Here is a 21,932-nt window from a genome sequence, read left to right as displayed (position 1 = left end):
AATACCACGACACACACATACAAATAGGATGAATATATTCAATAGATTGTAACCTTTACATAGATATGTTACATGGCATATGTAGCATAAAACATATTCCAGTTACGTCATATATACATTCATAAGCATATTTCCATAAAGTCTTACGGGGTGCAACATCACATCTCCGTTCCTTATCCTGTCATTAGTTTTGGACTCCAAGAATTACCTGGATGATCTGCTGCCATTGTTCTTCTGGATGCATTGTTAGTGACTGCAAATTCAGAAAGGCACAATGACTGTCCACAGTTCTTGGGGGGTGGAACTGACACTATGGCTCACATCCCGCAATGAGCTCCGCATGGGCGCAGGTTTTCACTGCAGAATTATGTTCTTTCTTGGTATACCAGTTCTTCTTCGAGTACTGTCCCTGTGGGTCTCCACTGTAGGTGTCAGTGCATCTCGGTGCTGTCGATCGGAGATTTTTGGTAGCAGTGTCTGGTCAGGGCGCTGCTGGTGCCTCATGTAGGATGTGCACACCCGATCCCTTCAGTTTCTTCTCAACCATCCTTGGCTTGAGACGGAGTCCGTTAGTGGTGTCACTACGAACTTTAAAATAGGATTAGAGTTGTTAGCTTAGTTTACCCTTGTTCAGTCACAATTTATTACTTTTTTTAGTGTAGTTAGTTAGCTAAATTTAGTTGGGGGACAGGGGGGAACTGCTTGCATCCCACATTTTTAAACAGACATCTCAGCTGTGCCTGGCTCCCCAGGTTTTAAAAGGTGCACTTCTTGCAAAGATGCAATACCAATCTCTGATGGACGCTTCCTTTGTGTCCAGTGCTTAGGTGAATTGCACATACCACAGAAGTGTGCTCAATGCAACAATCTGAAGGCTAGGGCAAGGAGAGAGAGGGATCTTTAACTCAAACTCATTTTAATGGAGAAATCCCTAACTCCTACATCGGACTCCAGACCGACCATGACAAGGGACTCTCCAGGCACAACCTCTGTTGACAGACTAAGTGGCACCTCCTCTGTAAAATCGAGGAAACGGGCCACATCTTCACCGAGCTGAGAACCGATAAAAAAAGAAACTGTCTCTAGAGAGATCTCTGCCAATGGTGCCGACCTTATTCAGAGTAAGCACCTTTGATGCACTGGGCACTTCCGGCGCCGTCTGCTCCGGGACCTCTGCTGGCAGGATGAAGGAGTCGAGTGGCAGGCATAAAACAGCTGCCTCCTCCATGGCACCGACTACCTGTGCAAAGGGCTAGGTACCACAACCTCTGCCACATGTGATGGCCCCCCCGCCAGCACCAAGTTCATCGGCACTGAAAGCGGAACTGCCAAAACTGGTGACTGCGGCACCTAGGAAGGCTACGCACAAAAGATCCACATCAACCTCACTTCTACGTAAGGAGGCAGCACAGAAAGATATGGCACTGCATATGTCGGCACCGATCCCACTAATACAGACATCTACATGCAAGCGTCATCTGCATCCTAATCTCCACTACTCGGCACCACTTGCTCCCTGGTACCAATGGCACCAGGCCAACCTGATTCTCCCATTGCTCCACCTTTCTCAAGTGATAAGGATGACGATGCAGAGGAAGCAGTCTTCTCTTCAGGACACTCCTCCCCAACAGGCACTGAATTTCATTATAGACCCAAGGAACAGAGCACCAGGGACCTGCCACTGTGACTTGCTAACTCCTGGATGTGCCCTCGCATGCCATTTCCCATTCAATGGCCACAATGGGATCCATGGGCAGCCTATAGGTCTCAATTCCACGGACCTCCCTCTTCCCACAGGAAGCCCATATGCTCTGCACCAACGTCAGTACCCAAATCCTCTGAGGTAAGAGAGGAAGGGGAGGAAGAGAGGGATGACACTACGGAATATGAGGCGACCCCAGAGCACAACTTCTCTTCTTCTCTTGACAAAGCAGTTATGCCCCCACCTCCTGCTACTACAGATGACTTTAAACAATTTCAGGAGCTATTCCAATGGGTGGCTCAGAATCAGAACATTCCTCTTGAAGAGATACCAGAGACACATACCAACACCTTAAGATCCTACACACTTCCTCTATGTCAAAGATTGCATTGCCCATCAATGACGCCTTGCTGGAACTCTCAGATGTGGTGTGGCAAACTCCTGCCACCATTCCCCCAACCAATAAATGTATGGACAGGAAATACCATGTACCAAACAAAGGAATGGATTTCTTGTTCTCATACCCTCAACCCAACTCCTTAGTAGTGGAGGCGGTTAACCAACAGGACAAACAACCTCAATTCAAGTCCACACCCCCGGACAAGGATTGGAAGAGATTGGACCTCCAGGGGTGCAAAGTTTACACTTCAACTCTCCAGTTCCACACAGCAAATGATACAGCATTACTCTCAAACTATGACCATGACAGTTACACCAAATTGACAGATTTCGTACAGGAGGTCCCTGAGGAAAAAAGTGAACAGTTTCAGGCCATTGTCAATGAGGGACAACTTATTGCTAGGACAGCACTCCAGGCATCCCTCAACATGGCAGACACAGCGGCATGCACAACAGCAACAGCCATAGTCATGCGCAGAGTATCATGGCTTCATTCATCTGTCATCCCAAAAGAACTGTAATACAAGGCTGAAGACCTTCCCTTTGATAGGGACAAGCTCTTCTCCGTAGAGGCAGATGAGGTCTTCCACTCCATGAAGGACTCTAGAGCTCGGGATATACACGCCCTGCAACGGGAGACATAGATACCAACCATACAATCGAAACAGAGACGAGATGTTGCAGCACCAACAGAGACCGTATGATGGACAGGCACCTACTGAGACAAGAAGTACATTATCTTCTGCAAATAGGGGCAGTGGAACAAGTTCAACCGCAACACAAAGGGAAGGGATTTTATTCACGTTATTTCCTGAGTCAAAAGAAAAACGGGGGGTGGAGACCCATACTAGATCTCAGAAAACTCAACAAATTTGTCTGCACTCTCAGATTCAAAAGGGTCACCCTGAAGTCGATAATCCCTGTGCTGGAAGAGGGAGACTGGTTTTCAGCCCTCAACCTATAAGATGCATATTTCCGTATTACCATTCATCCTGCTCACAGACCTTTCCTACGATTCACAGTGGGACAAGACCACTTCCAATATAGAGTACTACCATTGGGACTGTTGATAGCTCCATAAGTCTTCACCAAAATGCTAACGGTAGTAGCAGCTCATTTATGCAGACAGGGAATCTTGATATTCCCATACTTGGATGATTGCCTACTTAGAGGCACCACTTTGACAGAGACTGCATGAAGCACCCGGCAAACCATCTCTCTTTCACTCCCTGGGGCTTCAAATCAACTAAAAGAAATCTACCCTTATCCCAGTACAACAATTAGATTTCACAGGAGTGCACCTGGACTCAGTTGCGGCCAAAGCATCACTACCGCTGACCCGATTAATAGCAATTACTTCCATCATATCGGTGGTCTCAGACTGCCCGTGGGTGTCTGCACGAACCTGCCTACAACTCTTGGGACGCAAGGCAGCCACCACTTTCATTGTCAAACACACCAGGCTACACATGCAATGCCTTCAAAGATGGCTGAGCTTGGTATATGTTCCAGGAAAATAGCCTAAACAAAAGAATCACACAAATCCCAAAGGTTTACATTCACTACAATGGTGGACAAACCCAACAAATGTTTGCTATGGCTCCCATTTCAACAGGATGTGCCATCCATACCAAATCACAATAGATGCCTCACTGATGGGATGGGGTTCTCACCTAAACCAACATACCACCCAGGGCAAATGGTCCTCCACAGGAACACATCTACACATAAACCTACTCTAATTACGCACAGTCCAAAATGCATGCCTCCATTTCCTCCTCCTTATACGAGACAAAACAATTAAGGATCCTGACAGACAACATTGAGTGTATGTTCTATATCACCTGCCAGGGTGGAGCACGTTCCCTCTCTTTATGCACAAAGGCCTTAAAACAATGGAACTGGTGCATAAAGCACAACATCACTATTATAGCATCTTATCTCCTGGGTCGACTGAATATAATGACAGACACATTAAGCAGACATTTTTTCCAAAAGCACAAATGGGAACTGAACGACGGAATAACACATCATATTTTTCACAAGTGGGGATCCCCACGCATAGATCTGTTTGTGATGCCAGCAAACAAGAAATGCCTAAAGTTCTGCTCATGAGCAGGATGAGAAACACAATCCATAGGGGATGCTTTCCTCATCAAATGTAACCCTCCTTTCCTATATGCATTCCCACCAGTACCTCTAATCTCAAGAGTAATACACAAAATACGAACTGACAGGGCTAACATAATACTCATAGTACCAACATGGTTTCCTTACCTGACATGCATGGCGATCTGCATACCATTCACTCTCCCTCGCTTACCGAATCTTTTCTCGCAGGACAACGGTCAAGTCCTTCATCAGGACCCGGCGAAACTTCACCTGCAGGCATGGCTCCAATGCGACGAACTAACCTGCTTGGAATAAGTACAAGTGTTAATAAACAGCAAGAAACATAGCATGCATACTACTTACCTCCTATGGTGCCAGAACAAACAAATATCTGCAAGCCAGGCACCACTCCCACTAATTCTAGAATATCTACTTTCCTGAAGGTTCATCTCATGCACATAACAGCTTTCCATCAATAGGGACCTCAATATTCGCTCATCTGATTACTAAGTGATTTTTAATGGGCATACACAATATGTATCGAACATCCGTGAACCAACACCAGTATGGGATTTACATCTCGTGCTCAAAAGTGTAAACAGAACACCATTTGAGCCTTTAGCCACATGCTCGTTACTTCACTTATCTGTGAAAGTGGCATTCCTGGTCACCAATATGTAGGTGCAAAAGGTGAGCAAGATCGGGGCTCTCATGTTCTCCCCTCTCCCTTCCCCCCATACACAATATTCTTCAGAGATAAAGTGACACTTTGAACACATCCAAAATTTATGCCCAAAATATCATCCTCGTTCCAGTTCAACCAGCCGATTCACTTACCTACATTTCATCCTAAACCACATAACACCCAAGAGGTGGTCCTGCACACGCTAGATGTCCACCGTGCCTTGGCCTTTTATCTGGACAGAATAAAACCCTTCCGAAAATCCTCCAGACTCATTGTGTCAATAACAGAATGATCAAAGGGATCTGCTATATCTATGCAAAGATTGTCTAAATGGATATCTAGCTGTATCCATCTGTGCTCTTCACTACACAACACGAAAGCTCCTCCGGGCATCAGAACACACTCAACAAGAGCCTTATCGACTTCCATAGCATTTCTACACAATGTGCCCATTCTTGACATATTCAGAGCAGCTACCTGGGCATCTGAACACACATTCACAAATCATTATGCTATCACACTCAATTCAAGTTGAGACACAAGACTAGGCCTCGCTGTACTATCCTCAGCAATGAACGCAACTCCAAAGTGCCTTCCATCCTTGTCAGGGCACTGCTCTACATTCACCTAAAATGGAGCACCCACAGGGACAGCACTCAAAGAAGAGAAAGTTACTCACCTTGTGCGATGACTGAAGTTCTTCGAGATGTGTGTTCCTGTGGGTGCTCCACTTCTTACCCTCCTCCCCTCTACTTCGGAGTATGAGCTAAACGCTCCATGGTAGAGACGGAAGGGAAGGGATTGGGGTGTGTGCATGCTACATGAGGCATCAGTGGCACCGCGAGACTGCTACTGCGCACATGTGCCCCGACCAGACACTGCTACCTAAAATCTCTGATCGACAGCGCCGGGATGCACCAACACCCAAAGTGGAGCACCCACAGGGACACACGTCTCAGAGAACTTCATTTACTGCACAAGCTGAGTAACCTTCTCTTTTAAATACAGAGTTTATATAGTTTGCCACCATTTTTAGAACTCAATTTCTGGTAGTAATTTCAATTACTTTTGACACAAACTATCATCATAGAATTTTAGAAATGTAGGGCTGGAAGGATCCTCAAGAGGCCATCTAGTCCATCTTGTCACCTTGAGGTAGGACCGAGTATACCTAGACCATCTCAGATAGGTGTTTGTCTAACCTGCTCTTAAAAACCTGCAATGATGGGAATTCCACAACCTCCCTTGGTAGCCTATTCTAGTATTTGACTATCTTTGGAGTTGGAACCTTTTCCTAATATTTTACCTTAATCTCCTTTGCTGCAGATTAAGTCCATTACTACTTGTCCTACTCTCAATGGACATGGAGAACAATTGATGATCAATTTGTTTATATCAGCCCGAAATTGAAGACTTATCATGTCCCCTTCAGTCCTCTTTTCATAAGACTAAACATGCCCAATTTTTTCAACCTTTCCTCGCATGTCAGGTTTTCTAAACCTCTGATAATTTTTGTTGCTCTCCTCTGAACTTTATCCACCTCCTTCCTAAAGTGTGGCCCCAAAATTGGACACAGAACTCCAGCTCGGGCCTCACCAGTGCCTCCTGTGTCTTAAATCTGACACTCCTGTTAATATGCCCAAGGACGATGTTTGCTTTTTTCACAATTGCATCACGCTGTTGAGTCATATTCAATTTGTGATCCATGATAGCCCTTAGGTCCTTTTCTTCAGTATTAGTGCCTAGCCAGTAATTCCCTCTTTTGTAGCTGTGCATTTGATTTTTCCTTCCTAAGTGAAGTACTTTGCACTTATCTTTATTGAATTTCATCTTGTTGATTTCAGAACTATTCTCTAATTTGTCAAGGTTATTTGAATTCTAATCTTGTCCTCCCAAGTGCTTGCAATCCACCCCAACACAGTTTGGTGTCATCCTCAGATTTTATAAGTGTGCTCTCTGCTCCATTATCCAAGTCATTAATTAAAATATTTAATAGTTCTGGAGCCGGGGCAGACCTTTACAGGACCACACTAATATACCTTACCAGTTTGACAACGAACCATTGATAACTATAATGCTGATTTCTTGTGAAACTGCTATAGTATTTATTAAACTGATGAAATTCTATTCTGTTCTTTTTTAAAAAAATGCATTTAATGTGAGCTTTCATTTCCCGACCTGTACAGCCATGTTAAATAAATATTCCACATTATAGAATTGATCAGCAGTCAGTTGGGCAATTTTATAGTCCAACACTTTCCCTCAAAACTGGAAAATTCAGCCTGGCAACTTAGTCCTTTGAAGTAAGGACTTAAAAATCCCATGGAAATCATAGTTTAAAAAAAAAAAATCTCCTGGGGGGAGAAAGAGGGAGGGGAATTGGTGAAAATCAATTTATCAGTAGTAAGGGTGTAATCAAAATAGTTTAGCAGAAAGAGGCTGCCTTATAGTGTTAACTGTTTTGAGTTTGTAGGACTTAAAAATCAAATACTGACTAAAATCAGCACAGTTTTGCCTTAATATTATACGGGGGATGGATAGTTCTTTTATGATCCAGATTTGTTTCTTTTTTCAATCAGGAGGACATAGCAAAACTCCACATGATGCAAAGTCAGAAGGTGGGTAATAGTGAATCAGCAGTTTTGCAGTTCCCACAGGCTTTGCTTGAGGAAAAGAATCAAGAAATTGATCATTTGAATGAGCAGATTGAGAGACTCCAGCGTGAACTGGATGGTGCCACAGATAATAAGGTGAGAAACAGTGGTGTTACGGAGTGAGAGTATGTGGTATTACAGGTGGAATAGATCCGATGTTTTGCCTCAAAAAAATAATTAGTATGTTAGTATTGTTACTGTCTTCAGGAGAAACAGTTTCCCATATTGAGTTACTTCCTTAGGGAGTGTCTAGTGCTACAGACGGAGGGTTAAAATAAGCGAAGAGGCTATAAGCTGTTGCACAGTGCTGTGCACAGGAGTGGGAGCGCTCCTTTCTTGTCCCTACCAGGCATTAGCCTGGAATCTGAAACATGAGATTTGATAACTTTTATTACCGTAATTTGTGTAACTTCAGATGTTAGTAATCACACAATTATCAAACTTATGAAAAATACGAAGGCACAATATTCAGTTTCATGAGCTCCAGTACTCATCAGTCCCACTGTGTGATTATAAATGGAGTAAACAAACATTTCCTTTTGTTGATTTCTAACTTTACTGCCTTTTTAATTTTGTGTTCTCTTGTTATGTAGTGTCAAGTGGGGTAAAAAAAAACAGATGTGCCTTCAATTTCCAGGGCAGGAATTCCTGATTGTCTCAATCAATTCCGTACATCCCACTGTAATTCTAACCACCTGTGTTATGCGGTCCTTCTCTGGTCATTTTCTGTCTTTGGTGAAGGTTTTTCATGCCATATGCAGTAACACAACTACAAAATAGGCAAGACCACATTTAGGAAGGGTCATTTTTAAGGATCCCTTTTGAGACTCGGTGGAAGTGGGAATTTGCTATTGTGGATATTTTGTTTTGTTATTTGATTGACAGGTTGCTTTTGAGGGGGACCTACTGCTGCTTTTATTTATCATCATGGGTTGTATTTAATGGGTGTCAGTGCTGTAGCTCACGAAAGCTTATGCTTAAATAAATTTGTTAGTCTCTAAGGTGCCACAAGTCCTCCTGTTCTTTTAGTCTGGGATTGGTGTCTCTTAAAATATTAAATCAAAATTAATAAAGTAAAGAAATAATATTTACTCTGCCATACAACCTAACCATTTTCCGTGTAGTCCAAAATTTGCCCCCTTTCAGCCTAATCTGCCCTCTGTAAGGGAAGATGGTGGCATTGCCTAACACAGTGGGGTCCTGATCTCCAGCCAGCGTCTCTAAGTACTACGATAATAGAAATGATAAATAATAGTTTATAGAATAATAATTTCTTGAAGGATAACAAACTTAATCGTGCAGTACTAATTACAGTATAGTTCCAGTTATCTAAATTCCCTTTATCCAAAAATCCTAGGTATCCAAATCCAGTGTCCACCCTCCCCCCGATGTCTCCCTATGTTAATCACATGCTAATAACGTCTCAATTCTTAGCACCTGTTAGTGCTATGTATTCATATGATGGGTTCTGAGCAGATAGTGAGACCTAATCCTGATTCAGCTACAACAGCAGCTTTGAAGGGCAATGTTGTGGTTGCGGGGAAGCTGTGTTAGAATAATGGAATCATAGAATATTAGGGTTGGAAGAGACTTCAGGAGGTCATCTAGTCCAATCCCTTGTTCAGAGCAGGACCAACACCAAATAAATCATCTCAGCCAAGGCTTTGTCAAGCCGGGCCTTAAAAACTTCTAAGGATGGAGATGCCACCACCTCCCTAGGTAACCCATTCCAGTGCTTCACCACCCTCCGAGTGAAATAGTGTTTCCTAATATCCAACCTAGACCTCCCCCTGCTGCAACTTGAGACCATTGCTCCTTGTTCTGTCACCTGCCACCACTGAGAATAGCTGAGCTCCATCCTCTTTGGATCCCCCCTTCAGGTAGTTGAAGGCTGCTATCAAATCCCCCCTCACTCTTCTCTTCTGCAGACTAAATAACCCCAGTTTCCTCAGCCTCTCCTCGTAAGTCATATGCCCCAGCCCTCTAATCATTTTCATTGCCCTCTGCTGGACTCTCCAATTTGTCCACATCCCTTCTGTAGTGGGGGGCCCAAAGTTGGACGAAATACTCCAGGTGTGTCCTCACCAGTGCCGAATAGAGGGGAATAATCACTTCCCTTAATCTGCTGGCAGTGCTCCTACTAATACAGCCCAATATGCGGCTGGCCTTCTTGACAACAAGGGCACTCTGGTGACTCATATCCAGCTTTTCATCTACTGCAATCTGCAGGTCCTTTTCTGAAGAACTGCTGCTTAGCCAGTCGGTCCCCAGCCTGTAGCGGTGCATGGGATTCTTCCTTCCTAAGTGCAGTACTCTGCACTTGTCCTTGTGAAACCTCATCAGATTTCTTTTGGCCCAATCCTCCAATTTGTCTAGATCACTCTGGACCCTATCCCTCCCCTCCAGCTTATCTACCTCTCCCCCCAGCTTAGTGTCACCTGTGAACTTGCTGAGGGTCTGATTAATCCCATCATCCAGATCATTGATAAACTGTTGTGAAACTGCATCTCAAAATAGCACTTCTGTTTAGCCAATCACTCAGTTATACAAAACTTTTGGATGTCCCCCAGGCCATTTGGATAAATGAGAGCATACCCAATGAAGCTCATTCACTCATCTTGCTAACTATGTTCCCAATATTATCATAGGACCAAAGTTGTGAGTGATTTTCTCTTTTGGAGGCTCAAAATGTGGGGCGCACACACAAAAAAATCATTTTGTCAGGACATTGCTTTTTAAAATGTGTCCTAGTGTACCACTTTTTTGAGATAATATTGGGGTATTTAAAGATGAACTGAACTGTAATCACTTCAGCTAATGAATTACAAATAGTTAGCTGCCATTTTATCAGGTTGCTGACATAGATCCATGTATTTCTTTCTTTTATTTCAAAGGAAAATATTTGAAAATCTCTGCAGCTCAGGATGTTGCATAGCTCCAACCCATCCTCTTCTCACAGAGGTGTGGACTGGCAGAATTGTAGCACGGCTAGGTGAACATGGCCACCAAAACGTGTAATGGGACTAGACCCATAGGAAAACTCAGACCCCCGGATGTCAACCTTAACAAAAGGATCACTCCCCTTCTTCCTCCACCACAGGTCCCTATGCTAATGTTAATACAGCTTGCCACATCTTCTCCATAATCTGGAAAAACCTGCAATAGAGAATAATTGTTGCACAGAAGGTTGCATTATGACATGTGCTGCTCTGAGAGAATTGTTCATTAAATAGTTGTTCCCTTCCCCCTTAATGCCCCCCTGACAAAAGTATCCTGGTAGTACAGAGTTCAGCTGTCAATTTTAAACTGTAGTAGAGTTTGGGGTGGCTACATGGATGTGTTTAGGGAGTAGCTTCCCCTCCCAAATGTGGGTTTCTCAGCTTTGCTATTATCTGTATACTCTCTTATGGCACATGCTGCTCAGGGGAGAAGCTGCTTAATTCTTAGTCTTAGAATTAAGCATTTGTTGAAAATACATGTATTTTCATTAAATTTTTAAGAATCAAATGTAACAAAAACCCCTTTCAAAACACTAGTCAGTAGTATGTAATTATATAGTATACATTATGTGGGTATGCTAATACTTAAAATAAATATTTTGCTATTCAAAGTCCATCTTTTTCAGCTGCGAGAAGGGGAAGGAAAATCGAACTTCTCACACTAATTAAGCTATTGTGAAAGATTTCATTTTGCGGGGACAGGACGGTGGTGTCCTTGCAAGTCAGGTTGAGGGACAGCATTCTTTGGGGAAACTGAGAGGTCCCATCCTTTCCAGCTGTGAGAGGGAGGGAAGTGGATGTACTGGCCTTCTCACCAGGGAACTATCTCTGGACTGTTCTTGGGAGTGGGGGCTTTTTTCATGTCTGTTAAGGAGGTTAGTGTTTTAGCTACAAGATGCCTGGTAAGGTTTTCAAACCTAGCCCTTATTAAATCTGTTTTATTGACTGGCTGCTTTGAAGATGAGGTCGTTCTAGTAACTGAAATTGCACATATGTTGTTTTGGTAAATGAACTTTTAAGTAGTGGGAATTCTGATACTTCAACAGAAATAACTCTGTACCAATTGGCATTTCAGTCTTGTTTTTTCTCTCAGGTCATGGAAAACGGAAAATCTGAAATTGATGAACTCAGGTTACTCGTTGAGCACCTTCGTGGTGACCAGGAAAGACTGCATAGGGATAAAGCAGAAGAGGTAGAGCAGCTTCATGGAGTAATTGAGAAGCTTCAAAAGGAGCTGGTACAACTTGGACCCGTGTGTCATGAAGTTAGTGACAGCCAAGATAACCTTAACCTGCTTCGGTTGGAGGAGCAGGTAGAGAACCTTCAGAATGAATTGAAGAAAGGATCACTAGATTTTCAGGAGCATTCAGATAAAAATAAGAAAACTGTGTTGCTACATTCCAACCTGAAGGAGCTTCAGGAAGAATTAGAACTTGTCTCAACTGCTCGAGAAGCCCTGCAGCAGCTGCTTGAAGAGAAGGAATCTCAGTTTAAAATGGAGGTGGAAATTTTAGAACAAAATCTTCAAAATGTACAGGAGTCTTCAAGGCAGCACTTGGCAGAGTTAACGTCCCTAAGAATACAGTATGATGCATTTCAGGAGGAGTATAGCCTTCTAAGAACACACCTCTCTCAGAGAGATGGTGAAATGGGGATCATGTCCACGCGCATTCAAGAGCTTGAAGATACACTGAGAGCGAGAGAAGCAACTCTTTTAGAGAGCGACTTGCAGATTAAGACAGTAGCAGAGCAGAGAGTAGTGGAGGCAGCTGAATTACAGCACCTAGCAGAAAAGATTGTGAGGCTTGAAGGTGAACTGTTACAGAAGGATCTGCATCAGAAAACTGAGGCTGAAGAAGTTCAAACCCTTCAATCAGAAGTCTCCAGGCTTGATTTCAAGGTTCAAACACTGAATCAGAAAGAAGTAGTTTACCAGAGAGAAATAGATGAACTTCAAGCAAATGCTACAAAATTGAAAGATCAGATCCAGGAATTTTTGAAAGAACTCCAAGCCCTGTGTTCTGAAAGAGATGACCTTTATTCACAGCTGGAATCCTACAAGGAAAAGGAACAAAGTAATGATCAAGAAGCTAAACTTCATAAACTGGTCTTAAAACAAGAAGGAGAGGTTCAAGTTCATACAAATGGAATGGAGAAATTGGGAGAAGAGAGAGGACCAAATGCTGATCAGTCATTTGCAGCTTCAGTTTCCCAAAGTGATAAATTGGTATGCATTATTTTTGTAACAACTTTTTTTAAATGTTGAAGAGTCAAGTCAGCTCTGATGTTGTACATTTTGTATTTATCTCTCTGGGTAAGTCTAAGAGATTTATTGTCTGATCTTATTAACTTGTAAAATTAGAAACTTTATTCTGACACTGGGCACTAACTAGTATGAAATTCACTGGTGTGGTGATGCTAGTGCGACCGTTGGCTGTCACTGCCTAAAATGTGTAGATTGAACTATTTGGTGCTTTCACTAAGGATAAAATTTACAATGGTGATAGATTTCCTCCACCATTCAGGCTTTTGAGAAAGCGTGAAGGTAAATGTTATGAGCACCAATAGTGTCAACCTAGATAAGCTAAGGAAATCAGCATTGATAAATGAATGCTTGTTTTCTGGTAGTCTTTGAGAACTACTTAGAAACATATTTTTGGTAGCTCACCTCTAAAATTTGACACAGTTGAAAGATTCTGAGGACACATCACCAAGGTTCCCTTTTCCTCCCTCTGTGTAGAATCAGTTAATCAGAAAAGATCATTTGATCTCCGTTAATTTCATTAGCTGCCCTAACCTGGAGAGCATTTCTCTGGAGCATATTCTGCTTTGCTCTGCAGGTGCCAATTATGCACACATTTGCTGCCTGGTTAAGGCTTCTCTAAGGTGGTGGAATAGAGCAAAGAGTGCTTTGTGGTATCAAGAGTATGCATAGCAAACCTGCTCTGGTTAAGCACTCTCGGAGGGAGAGAGATTGGGTGTATGAATGCACACATGGGGAGGAAACCTTTCTGTGATTTAGGATGCCCACTTCAAAAGAACTATACTCGTATAAAAGTCCAGAGTTGCTCATTCACACCATATTACTTGTCCCTAGCCAGGACGGCAGGAAAGTGGCTTTTTTAGACCAGATACCAATTACGCTACATGGATTAGGCAAAACGCTTCTCTGGCATTATTACAGTCTCTGCAATGTCCAATTCAGGGCAAAACAGCTGAGACTTAAGCAAAATAAATGACCATTAATTACAGTATTACTGATATAAAACATGCATGCACACCTGTCATGATGTCATAGAACATTATAGTTACATCATATTACTTTCACATGCTGCTTCACAATGCAAACATCACAACTGTGTGTAGCTCATTAGTTGAGAAATTACTCTGTTAACATTTGGAGTGATTTCACTAGTTAGGCTTTTGTAGCTTATCACTGAGGTAGCAATAGTGAATTTAGTTAGACTTCACTGATGTTGCGTTCGTGTTTTCTTCAGGTACACATTGGACAAGACAAATACTAATACTGCCTAAAAATCACTTACATATATGTTGTTCATCTGTAGATGTGTGCTTCTGTACAATGGGTTTGCACCTTCTTAAGTGGTTATAGAAAGTATTAATCCTTAAGCAAAGCAAATGTTTTTATAATTATTTGTATTACAGTAGATAGAGGCCCTAATGGAGATCAGTACCCCATTGTGCTAGGCACTGTACAGGCACATGTATGATTGTTGCAAAGGACTTACTGTGCAAATAGATGAGAGAGACAGAGGGTGGGAGAGAAAACAGAGGCACAGTGAGGTGAAGTGACCTTACAGAGGGGTCACACAGCAGATTAGTGACAGACCCAGGATGAAAACCCATGTGCCTGAGCTCAGTCTGTTGCCCTAATCCCTAGACTACACGGCCTGTCCAAATGTTGCATTTACTCAGCTTCTTAAAACATTAAAGAGGGTGATTGTTATATACAGCCATGCTTAGAACATATGCTTTATACTTCTCCTGAGACCTTTCTTGTAATGAGTCATATAATAAATAGCAAATATGTATTCTGTTGGCACCAACATTAAGGAAGGCAGTGTTGATACTGCTGTCCTGTAATAGGAATAGAATTATTTGATCTCAAATTGTCATTGGTTAATGTTACTAGAAGCTCAAATTGCTGATGGTACAGTGCTAATACTAAATACACACCTGGATTTATAAGTAGAACCGCACAGGTTGTGCTGAAGATTGTGTGGTGAAATCCTCCCCTAGTGTGTGAAGTGCATCTGTCCTCATTCTCTGCCTTCTGTAAAATAAACATATACAATAATAACTTGAAACACGTTTTTATTTAAACCCCATAAGTTATCAGCACTTCTATAAAAATGTTGCTTACGGGAGCTCATTCTTTTAAAATGACAATTATTGTAGTTGATGCCTGGATAGGAATTCCAAAACTGACAGAATGAAGTTCACCAACGTGGAAATGGCTCACTTTCTAAAAGAGCAACCTACAATTGTTTTTTCTTTTACAGATTCTAGTACAGTTAGAGGCAACAAACACTTCAGAAAACCACAAAGATCTAATCACAAAGATGACATTGCATCAGGAAGAACTTAAGTCTGAATTAGCCTGTGTGAAAAAGGAATTAGAATTAAGTGAAGAACAGACTGGTAAAATACTGGAGAACATAAAGGTATGTTGGAATAGTAATGGTAGTAATGGGGTGAAAGGGACTGAGAGCTAATTTGGCACATTTTTCATCATTGCCAATTTTCTCCAATTGTTAATATTAAAGTGGTTTCAAAGAGAAGCTTTGAGTCCTGGTCATTAAAGCAAAGGCTTCAGATAGAAATAAGATCCAAATGTCAATGTTGGAAATGAGATCTGTAGAATCTCAGATCATAAAGACTGAAGTACTGTTCATATGTCTGCAAGTTGTCTGTATTCTTCATGTTAATGCTTTTTGTATATTGTATATATCCTTTAGTACTTACTTATTCATAATTGTAGTATTTTTAGAAGCTACTATTATAAATATAGAAGGCTAGAAAGATGATGGGTCAGATTCATTATGACACTAGAAGGTTCAGTTCTACTGGCTCAGGAAGCTGTTGAGAAATCATCCAGTAGGTTACGAGCCAGAATACTTAGCTTCCTTGCCATTGCTTGAAGTACATGTACTGTGTGTTCTTGTGGCTGGTAAGAGGTGTGTAAGGGTCTGGAGATGGCTGACATGCTGTATGCTGCTGTGCACGTGTTCTCTGTGGACTACTGCAGAACTAAAATTTGGGGGCAAGGTTGGTGGGTCCACCACTACGTGGATTCATCAGTTTCTGCCACAGTGTGGATGGAAGTGGCATAGATACTACTGTAGCCAAGAGGCTAGATTGGCGGTTAGAGAAGCCTGTGGGGGTAGCACTGCTTCCAAACCTCAGAGCAACTGCACTGTGCACAGACTGGCTGTGCACTTGGCTGAGGATTTGAGCCTCAGGGCAGTTTCATGACAGGAGCATCGAATCATAGAAACTAGGACTAGAAGGGACATCAAAAAGTCATCAAGTGCAGCCTGGTGTGGTGAGGCAGGACCAAGTACACTTAGACAATCCATGGTAGGTTTTTGTCCAACCTATTCTTAAAAACCTCCAGTGTTGACTATTCCAAAACCTCCCTTGGAAGCCTGTTCTAGAATGTAATTACTCTTATAGTTAAAAAGTTTTCCCTAATATCTAACCTAAATCTCCCTTGCTGCAGATTAAGCTGATTACTTCTTGTTCTACCTTCTGTGGACATGGGGAACAATTAATCACTGTCCGAATGTCATGTAAGATTGTGTCAAAAGCCTTACTAAAATCAAGATCTATCATGTTTACTGCTTCTTTCCATCCACTAGGCCAGGAACCATGTCAAAGAAGGAAATTTGATTTGGCATGATTTGTTCTTGACAGATCCATGCCGGCTATTCCTTATGACCCTGTTACCCTCTGGTGGCTTACAAATTGATTGTTTTATAATTTGTTCCAGTATCGTTCCAGGTATCAAAGTTAGGCTGACAGGTCTGTAATTTCTGGAGTCCTCTTTGTTTCCCTTTTTAAAGATAGGTCTGATGTTTGCCTTTGTCCGGTCCTCTGGGATCTCACCTGTCCATCATGAATTTTTCAGGATAATTCTAATGGTGCCAAGAGTGCTTCAGCTAGTTCCTTAAGTACCCTAGGATGAATTTCTTCAGGCTTGAATACATCTTATCATATTTAAATATTCCTTAACCTGTCCTTTCCCTATTTTGGCTTGTATTCCATCTCCATTGTTGTTAATATTATTTGTGTTGAGTATCTGATCACCATTAATCTTTTTATTGAAGGCTGAAGCAAAATAGTAATTAAACACCTCAGCTTTTTTGATGTCATCAGTTATTAGCTTTCCTTCCCCGCTAAGTGGAGGACCTTCACTTTCCTTTGTCATTCTCTTGCTTGTAATGTATTTAAAGAACCGCTTCACATTGCTTTTTATGTCCCTTGCTAGGTGTAACTTATTTTGTGCCTTATCTTTTCTGGTTTTGTCCCTACAAGCTTGTTCTATTCTTTTGTACACCTTCTTAGCAACTTGTGTTCAGAAAAAGAACACTGCATTCGTTAACCTTCCTAATGTCAAATGAATATAATCTTCACAACTACAAGGGATAAATTTAATTTTTTAAATGAATAGTTCAGTTCTGTAGAAGTGGATAGGAAAATCCCTCTTTTCCAGCAAAAGCCCTGCTTCAGTGGAGATGTCCCATATACCAGTGGTAATGTGTTTTGATGTCTCTGTTTAAAAAAAAACGAAAAACAACTTGGCCAGCTACATTTAACTATACCAGTGAAACCCAAAAGGGAAGTAATTTAAAAAATTTACATTAATAGTTTACTTTACACATTGCTGTTGTGTAGTGTACTAATATAATCTGTATTAAATGTTTTTGTTTTACTACAGTAGCTATTCTGAAGAGTTAGATGCATTCATTTATCTTGGCTTGGAGGTAAAAGAAAGGCCAAACTGTCATGAGGAAGTATGTTGAATTATTTCTGAGTTCTTATAATCATAGCAAGGATTAATAACAAATTGGATATTTTGTTTTAAAAGAATCTTCTCAGAAGCTGAATATTATTTGCACTTGTGGGAACTTTTATTTGAATTCAGGAAACAGAAAATTGATGGGTATGTGTGTTGTTTCACTCTAGGAGAAAGATGCAGCTATAGCTGACTTGAAGACTCACAGCAGAAATCTAAAAACTCAGATTAAGCAACTGCAAGAGACACTCCTGACTCAGGAAGCAGAGATGACAGACAAGGCCAGAGAGCTGCAAGATCTGAAAAAGCACTATCAGCAAATCTTGGAATTTCATCAAAATCCAGACTCAATGAAATGCAAGTTGAACAACCTTTCACAAAACACAGAGCATGCTAAAGAGACACCCAAGGACTTTAAACGTTTAGTCATGGATATGACTTCATGGGACTCACCTGAGATTGTGAGAAAGCAGGAGACAAGCATAGAACTTCAACCAAGTCTTCACTTAACACCCTTCTCAGAAGTTGATAGTGTACACAGCACAGACTTTGAAATGAAGCACAACAAATCCTCTGTCGTACAAGGAGACACCCCTGGACTGTTGGGATATCAAAGTCTGTATGCTAATACCAATGAGGAAGCAGTGGCCAGACTAGATTTAAAGTCTCCAGCTTTCTCTGAAAGTACCTACTCTATTGCTGAGTACCAAAATATGGAAAAAAGGATTCTGGTAATTATCAGGGTTTTTTAAAAATATTAAATGTGAGATCCTTCCTTCCCATCCCTCCACCAATAAGTTTTTATTGCTGGGTCATGTGCTCTGTGTGTTCCCATGGAAACTAATATTGGTAAGTATACATCAAGAAGAATAGATACTGTGTCATAGCAGGTATCTTTTATGTGTTCATCTCCTGGTTGGAGACAGTGAAGCATGCTTTAGGCTGTATTGAAACATCATTTTATCACTGCTCTCTGTAAGTGACATTCGTTTTCTGAAAACTAGATTGAACTGTAAGCCCCTCAAGGTAGAGGCTTTCTTTCGACGTCACTGTAGATTGGTGCTGCAATATAAATAATGGCAATGGAGTGTGGGTTTTATTTTGGAACTTTTGGAGCATTCATGGTATCCTGGCAGCTTCAGAAAGTTCAGGGAGAAGGGACTCGGTGTGTTAGGCATGGCAATTCAAAATTGAAGGCCATGGTAAAGTAATCTGACTGTTGGGATGAAATTCCGCTTGTAATTAATGGCACTCAGTGAAGAGTTTACATGTTGTCATGGGAGTCTTCAACTTACTGCAACAATTGTCTGCATGTGAATATTTTTCCTCAGTTTTTAAAAGATCGGTTTTGTTTAAGGTGTCTCTTCCCAAATTATCATGGTAATTGATTTTTTTAAAGGCAGTGTTATTTATATTACAGTGGTGCCAGTAGTGTTCTAGACTCTGTGCAATTGCATTAAAAGTTAAAGACTCTGCTCTAAATAGCTTATATATTACCTTCTATATGTATTCATGCTTTCCTCTTGGAGGAGTGGTTACAATTATGTGTCTACTGAGTTGTAATGTACAGAGTCTATTGGAAACTGTAGTGTGATATTGATAAACATATACCTCCCTCCCACCACTTGGTGCAGTGAAATCTCACCACAGACCCAGCCCTCAGCATTAGACAACCTACCACAGCCTCAGCTGTGAATACTGCAGGAAGTTGCTTTTGGTAGAGTTTATAATTAATTATTGATAGTATTACAATAATGCCTAAAGGCTTCAGTATTGATTATGGTTGGCATGCTCTACATGCACTAGTAAGAGAGAGTCCCTGTCCTGAAGTGCTTACAATCTAAGTAGACAAGGCAGGTCAGGCAAAGGGTGGCTGAAAAGAAATATTATCCCCATTTTGCAGATGGGGAGCTGAGATACAGAAAGCCTGATCCGATGTCTATTCAAATCAGTGGAAAGACTCCCAGGTCACCCAGGATGCCAGTGGCAACACTGGGGTTTGAACTGAGACCTCTTGAATCCCAGTCCAGTACCATACCCCTAAGACCATTCTTCCTTGAAAATGTTCATCAACAATCTCTTAATAAGCATTTGAATGCTTTTTGAGTTTTTAATGAAGATTTAATACTTAACTGAATGTATAGTAATTGAATGGTAATTACACAGCAGAACGTACTTTTTGCCAGCAGAAAAATAACTGTTTTTCTTTAAATGAAAATTTAAAGTTTGGTAAATCCTGCAACAGTTCCAAAGACTTTAAATGTGAAATTTCGGTTAAACATTTTACAATTTCACTCATGAGATTGTCCTACGAGTAGAGTAGCCCCTGCCATTATCTGGCCCCTGGCAGGAAGAATGTAGAACTTGCCTTGCTCTAATTATGCTCGCACAGTGAGCAGGATTTCACAAGAGACTGATCACATCTCCGCTAATGCCCCTACTGAGTGTCATCAGAGGTATTTTTTCAGTCACTTATAACTTATCTTTCATATCCTCTCTACCCTCACAAAAAGAAGGCATTTGTTCAACATTTTGTGTAACAGAAGAGTAAAAATATCCTTTTAATATTCTAGTTTCCCCAATTCTCCCATAACTGAAAAGTAGCTGAAGGGTTTCCCCCAAAATTTTCCCAAAAAATTCACGTTGGCTGTGACCAAGCATAGAGAACTTCAACCCTAAAGGGACATTTTTACGACCATTAGAAATAAGTGAAAATGGGCGGAAGAAGCTTCCAAAGGAACTCTGTACGTAGCCTTAACTACGGTGTTTACAACCATAAATGCAATAACTGATTTGACGTTTTGTAATAACTTAGTTATTTAGTGGTGATTTTAAATTGTAAGGAGTGTGCAGCTGGATCCATTAGGGCCAGAAATGTCTTCTGATTCTGATTCATGTTGTGTATATACTGTTTTTAACAGGTGAGAGATGTTGATGACTTCACTTTAACTCCATCTGATTCACAAGATGACCTACGATCAACAATGTCTGGTTTAGAGGGGGCAAGTGATGGATATGTCAGCAGTGAGTCTTAATTTCTATTAGTTCGTGTATAACTCATTTTGCTTGTATGATAACTTCAGTAAGTGAGACCCAAAATATATCAATAGAAGTATTTTCTTTCACTTTTGTATCTCTTTGAGGTGAAGAAAATAACCTATTTTAGATATTGTGACTGTTTAGAAAAGTAGTTGAATACTGAATTAATGAACAGTGTCTTGGTTCCTTCCCATGTCGTCTTACCTTGTCTATGCTAGAAAGAGGTCAGGGTGTTTTAGCTAGTCACAATCTAATCATGACCTTTTCCCTAGCATAAATCCAAGTTAACACTTTTCACCTTGATTCAGTTGGTTGAGACATATCCCGGGTTAATCTCAACTAGCTAAATTGAGGAAAAGAATGTGAAACTGCATTTATGGTAGGGAAAAGATCATGATTAGGGTGGAACTGGTTAATACATCCCGACCCAATCTTCACACACTCTTCTAATCTAGAAACACCCTGAATGAAACTTACATTTGGCTGTTGGTTCTCCCAGACTGAAATATTTAAAATCAGTAGTAGTAGTTTTGGGTTCTCAATGATTTATTTATACGAGTAAAGCAGGGGTTCCCAAACTTGGTTCGCGCAACTGCGGCCACTGGGAGCTGCAAGCAGCTGTAACTGTGGATGCTCAGGTAAACAAAGCGTCTTGCGGCCCGCCAGGGGCTTACCCTGAACAAGCTGCGAACCAAGTTTGGGAACCCCTCCAGTAAAGCTTAGGGGCTTACCTATATAAGTGTGAAAGGGGATACATTTTTATGAATTTGCCAAGGTGCCAATTACATTTTAAAGCGGAAACCTAACAACTTAGGTTTGCCAGTTGGATAAGTGTTAATAGAATAACCCCTTTTTATTGAATCCAGGGAGTGTTAGCACACTAGTTTTACTGGTGGGTTCTTTTCAGATCAGCTTTTAACTTGCACAGTATTTTTTCCAATCAAGACACTAGCTTATTCTTAACAAAACAACAATTTATTAATTCACTCAGAACCACATTAGTGTACAGTCAACAGTTCACCACGGAAGTGCAGACAACAAGTAATGTTCTAGGCGTGCATGACAACCACGATAGTTTTGCAAACAGTTATCACAGACCAGAGTTGAGTCTCAGCAGTTGTTATATCAAGGAACGATGCAAATTGTCAAGATTTCTTATTACATTTACTTATGATCATAAATTCGCCCTTCCTAACACGTATTGCACTTCTGAGGATGCCCTTGTCTTTTTAGGTGCTTTTAAGAGGGAAGTTGCTACTCTTTGACTAGATTGGCCCAAAAGGGACAAGTTTAGAATATTAAA

At 41.2% G+C, this 21,932-nt stretch overlaps 1 protein-coding gene across 8 annotated transcripts in view; it reads left to right on the top strand.

The window, feature by feature from the left end:
- Nucleotides 1–21,932, top strand: part of PCNT (pericentrin) — a 239,033-nt gene that overhangs the window by 172,176 nt on the left and 44,925 nt on the right. For all 8 annotated transcript variants that reach the window (XM_048869001.2, XM_048868996.2, XM_075118197.1 and 5 more), the window contains 5 exons: nucleotides 7,478–7,648; nucleotides 11,645–12,778; nucleotides 15,075–15,236; nucleotides 17,761–18,321; nucleotides 20,512–20,614. In XM_048869001.2, coding sequence (XP_048724958.2) covers nucleotides 7,478–7,648; nucleotides 11,645–12,778; nucleotides 15,075–15,236; nucleotides 17,761–18,321; nucleotides 20,512–20,614 — 2,131 coding nt within the window. The remainder of the gene's footprint in view (nucleotides 1–7,477; nucleotides 7,649–11,644; nucleotides 12,779–15,074; nucleotides 15,237–17,760; nucleotides 18,322–20,511; nucleotides 20,615–21,932) is intronic.

Source organism: Caretta caretta, chromosome 11 (assembly GCF_965140235.1).
Source record: "Caretta caretta isolate rCarCar2 chromosome 11, rCarCar1.hap1, whole genome shotgun sequence".
NCBI lineage: Eukaryota > Metazoa > Chordata > Testudines > Cheloniidae > Caretta > Caretta caretta.
This window is presented reverse-complemented; position numbering and strand designations above follow the sequence as displayed.